The 4,535-nt window shown below is 29.2% G+C and overlaps 1 protein-coding gene across 2 annotated transcripts in view; it reads right to left on the bottom strand.

Annotated features, from left to right (window-relative positions):
* Positions 1-4,535, bottom strand: part of ATF7IP (activating transcription factor 7 interacting protein) — a 66,263-nt gene that overhangs the window by 12,496 nt on the left and 49,232 nt on the right. For both annotated transcript variants that reach the window (XM_012652174.1, XM_012652175.1), the window contains exon 10: positions 383-461. In XM_012652174.1, the coding sequence (XP_012507628.1) occupies positions 383-461 (79 nt within the window). The remainder of the gene's footprint in view (positions 1-382; positions 462-4,535) is intronic.

Below are 4,535 nucleotides of genomic sequence, written 5' to 3'. Positions count from 1 at the left end.
CACACACACACACACACACACACACACATATTTAATGTAGAGTCCGAGAACCTGGATTGGATTCCCAGGCTCCTTACTGACTCTGACTTGTCCTCTCTAAGGCTAATATTAAGTTCCCTTAACTATGATAACAGATACAAAAACAGAGGTGCTCCACAAATTAAATATTCTTCTAATTACTGTTTTCCTCTACAGCTTGTTCATAGTCATTCAAAATTTGATTTCTATTTTTAAATTCTAACCTAAAAACTTTCATTCTAAAAGGGATACAAATATGCCATGCATATTGCTATAAAGATGTGTCTTCATAGAATGTTATACTGTATTAAGAGTAAAAAAACAGGTATCAAAGCATTCCTTAGTATGATTACTATTTAAGTACCTTGAGAAGCTGCACTCTCTTCATCATCCATTGTGAGATCAATGACACCACCTGAATCACTGCCGGCAGGTTTTCCACTCTGAAAAACAAAACTTCTGAATTTTGCAAAGGAACCTCTGGCATATATTACACATAATAAAAAAATACAGTAATAGTAAAGTGAAATGAGAATAATGAGTAGCTTATTTCAATCTGGACACCTAAATGGCTTTACCTGAAGAAACAGAGTTTTATCAGATAAACACCCCAGGATACCCAGGAGTTAAACATCTGCCACATGAAATACAATTTTCAAAGGAAATTCTAGAAGTTTTTTTAAAAAAAATTAAGCTGTACATGGCATAGAGATATTAAAGCAATTAGATGCTTTAAGTGATGAGTGATTAAACACAAATATTATTCATTTTCTGACATTTAAAATGTTGATCAATCCCACTCTGAATTATCAATATTAATCCACCAAAACACCAAAGGCAATATTTAAAGCCAGAATTAGAATAAAAGAATCTAAGTCTTTTTTTCCCCTAAAAAATAGTATGGTATGAAATGGAATGATAAAAATATTAATAGTTATGGTATGATATGCTATTTACTGGACATCCAATTTGACCAAAGTCAACCCATTGTGTAAAATCATTAGAAATATTAGGATTAAAAAAACAACTTTTAAAAACCACATAATAGCAACGAAAAAAGAAGGAAGGACAATATAGACCTAAAGAGCCAGGAATCTGAAGTCAGAAAGATTGAGCATATCTTTATAGTTCCAACTTATTAGCTATGTGAATTTATGTGAAGAGATACTATTCCCAATTTCCAAAATGTGGATATTGAGAATATTATGAGGATTAATCCAAATATGTATATAAGGTGCTTAATACCACACATGACACATGATAATTGCTTAATAAGTAATAATCACAATTTACTTTGATACATTATACTGAGATCAACTCCAAATGATTAAGGTTTTCATTGGCAAAACTCAAATTTTATTGAAATTGAAGAAAATAATTCTTTGACTTTAGAAAATCCTGGCCCAATCCCAAGATTATAATGCATTCTAAATCTTACAAATCTTTCTACAATAATGATCACAGAAAACTTATAAACAAACAATAAAATCTTTAAAATCCAAAACTGAAAATCTCCAACAAACCTCAAAGAATGTAAAAAGAATCTACTCACTATGAGTTGAATCTACTCACACATTATCTGTAAGGTCCAGTTTTCAAAATTTTCTAAGTTTTGAAATTTATAAAAAAAAATTATCAAATAAATATGCAAAGACCAGTAAAGTGGAAGCCAATTTAGGGACAAAAGATAAGTCAATAGAAAATGACTCCAAGTAGAGCCAGATGTTACATTCAGCATATAAAAACTTCAAAGTAGCTATTAAAAATGTGTTCAAAGAATCAAAGGAAAATATAATATTAATGAATGCACAAACAGGAAATCTCAAAAGAGAAGTAGAAACTGAAAAACAAAAATGGAAAGAATAGGGCTGAAAGGAATGATTGATAAAAATTAGTGAGGTAGGCACAAAAGCAGATTGCAGGGAGCAGAAAAATCTCAGTGAAATTGATGCTAGATCTATAGAATTTCCTAGTCCATAGAACAGAAAGAAAAACAGAAGGAAATATGAAAAGAACCAGAAACTTGTGCAATAATAAAAAAGTTCAGCAAAGCCCTAAATGATAGAAAATAAAAAAAAAGGACTAAGATAAATTATTTGAATTTGAAGAATAACCAAAACTTACCAAATTTGGTGGAAAACATCAATTTAAAAATCCAAGAGGTTCAATGAACCTCACCCAAGCAGGACAAACACTAAAAAATTTACTCCTATACACATTAGAGCCAAACTACTGAAATGAAAAGAATGAAAAGAAAATTTTGAAAGTAACCAGAGAAATTACATGTTACAGAGAACCAAAGAGAAATTGTTGACTATTGATTAGAAATTATGGGAGCAAGAAGACACTGGAACAATATATTCAAAATGCTAATTAAAAAAAAAAAAAAACTTTAAAGTAAAATTCTATATCCAATGAAGCTCTCCCTGAGAAAAGAAGGCAACAGAGACAAAAGTACATTTTTAGATATACAAAAACCAAGAGAATGCATCACTAGCAAATCTATGTTGTAATAAAACCTTAAGGAAATTCTTTAGTTTGGAAGGAAATACCAATTCAGATTCACAGGAACGAAAGAAGAGGACCAAACAAGGTAAACATGAGGATAAATATTAATATTCAAGACTATATCTTTTCTGTTCTAAAATTCTGTTTTAAAATTCAACAATGGAAAACAATGTATTTATAGATTTATAACATATGAGAAGCAATACAGAGTATAATATACGTGAAAACAAGACCACAATATATATGAAAACAAGAATGTGACACACAAGGAAAGCAAAAGCATTAATGGGGTAAATGTAAACTAAATATAAAACTGCAAGGTTCCTATAACTTAACTAAATAATTCAATATTAATTCTAAGTATACTGATATAATTTTAAGACAGATACATTATTATAAACTGCCAGAGTAATCCCTAAAAAAAAAAAAAGAAAGAAAAGAAAACACATATAGGTAGAAAGCCAGAGGAATTAAGATAGAATACTTTAAAAACACTGACATGAGATAAAGGAAAGAAAGCACATAGAAACAACAACAAAACAGATGAAAAAACAAAAATCAAATAGCAAAATAGATCTAAGCACAACCATATCAATAATTATATTAACTGTAATGGACTAAAAACTATCAAACTGTAGAGATTGTCAGATGGATAATACAGCAAGATATCAAAAATAATGTTTTTTAACCTAGAGATTCACTTTAAATACAAAGACACAGACTGACACTAAAAGGCTGAAAAAAGAGGTAACATGCAAACAGTAAGCATACAAATGCTGCTGTGACTATGTTAACATCAGAAAACAGATAAAGACGGAAACTTTATAATGATGAAAGGGTCTATATATCAGGAAAGTATCAAGATGAGATACATTATAAAAAATATAATAGAGCATCAACACATATGAAACAAAACTGACAAAATTAGAGAAATAGACAAATTCACAATCATGTTGGAGACTAAATGATCACTCTCAACAAGTAATAGATAAAACCACTAGAACAAAAAAAAAATAAACAGGAAACATACAGAAGATCCAAAGGACACTATCAACCACCCTAACTTATTTGAAATTTATAAAACAAATACATACTCTTTTGAAGTGTAAATGATACACTATACATTAACACACATCTAATACGATATTTTCTAAACACATTATTAAATGAGAAATCAATAAAAATAAAGGTAAATCCTCAACTACTATGAAATTAAACACTAAAAATCTAAGACCCAAAAGGAAATAATAAGAAACTAAATGATATGAAAATGCAATGTATAAAAATTTGTGGCTTGCAATGCTTAGAGGAAAATTTATATCACTAAATGCTTATACAGGACAAGAAGGAAAAATCTATAATCATTAATCTAAGCTATGAATTATGATTTTTTATTGATCATAACCTGAGTGATACAATTCATCTATTATCATACACTACAGATAGTCTCCTGGATAGATTTTATTTTTCAGAAATAAAATTGGTAATTATTTAATAATTATTAACTGCATTTATAAGATAGTCATGATAACTAGCACTATTCCTATCAGACTCTGTGCTAAATGATTTGCATTCATTAACATATTTAATCTTCACAATAATCCTATGAGGTAAGTACTAGTGCTAGCTCCATTTTATAGGTGAAAAATCTAAGGTGTTAAATAACTTGACAAAGCACCCACTATTAAGTGACAGGCACCAGACTGTCTGACTATAGAGCTTATTATTTCTATGCCACTAGGTGGAGATCAACAAACATATACAAATACATTTATCTTTACATCTTTTTCCTGACAAAATATTGTATCTGAGAAACCTTACCTAATCAGAGACATGTTTATATCTGTTATTACTAAAGGCTTCAGTTTAAAACCATCAGAAAAATAATAGTTGTATAAACAGTTTTTAACACTACTAATTTATTTTATTAGTAAGTTAGCTAAGCATGTGTTATTCCCCAAAGTGATCAGTCTCATTTAGTAAACACTAAGAAAATTTCAAGAGAGCAA

The sequence above is a fragment of the Propithecus coquereli genome, unplaced genomic scaffold, assembly GCF_000956105.1.
Source record: "Propithecus coquereli isolate 6110/MARCELLA unplaced genomic scaffold, Pcoq_1.0 Scaffold381, whole genome shotgun sequence".
Lineage (NCBI taxonomy): Eukaryota > Metazoa > Chordata > Mammalia > Primates > Indriidae > Propithecus > Propithecus coquereli.
The sequence above is the reverse complement of the archived record's forward strand: the minus strand, read 5'-3'. Positions and strand labels throughout refer to the sequence as shown.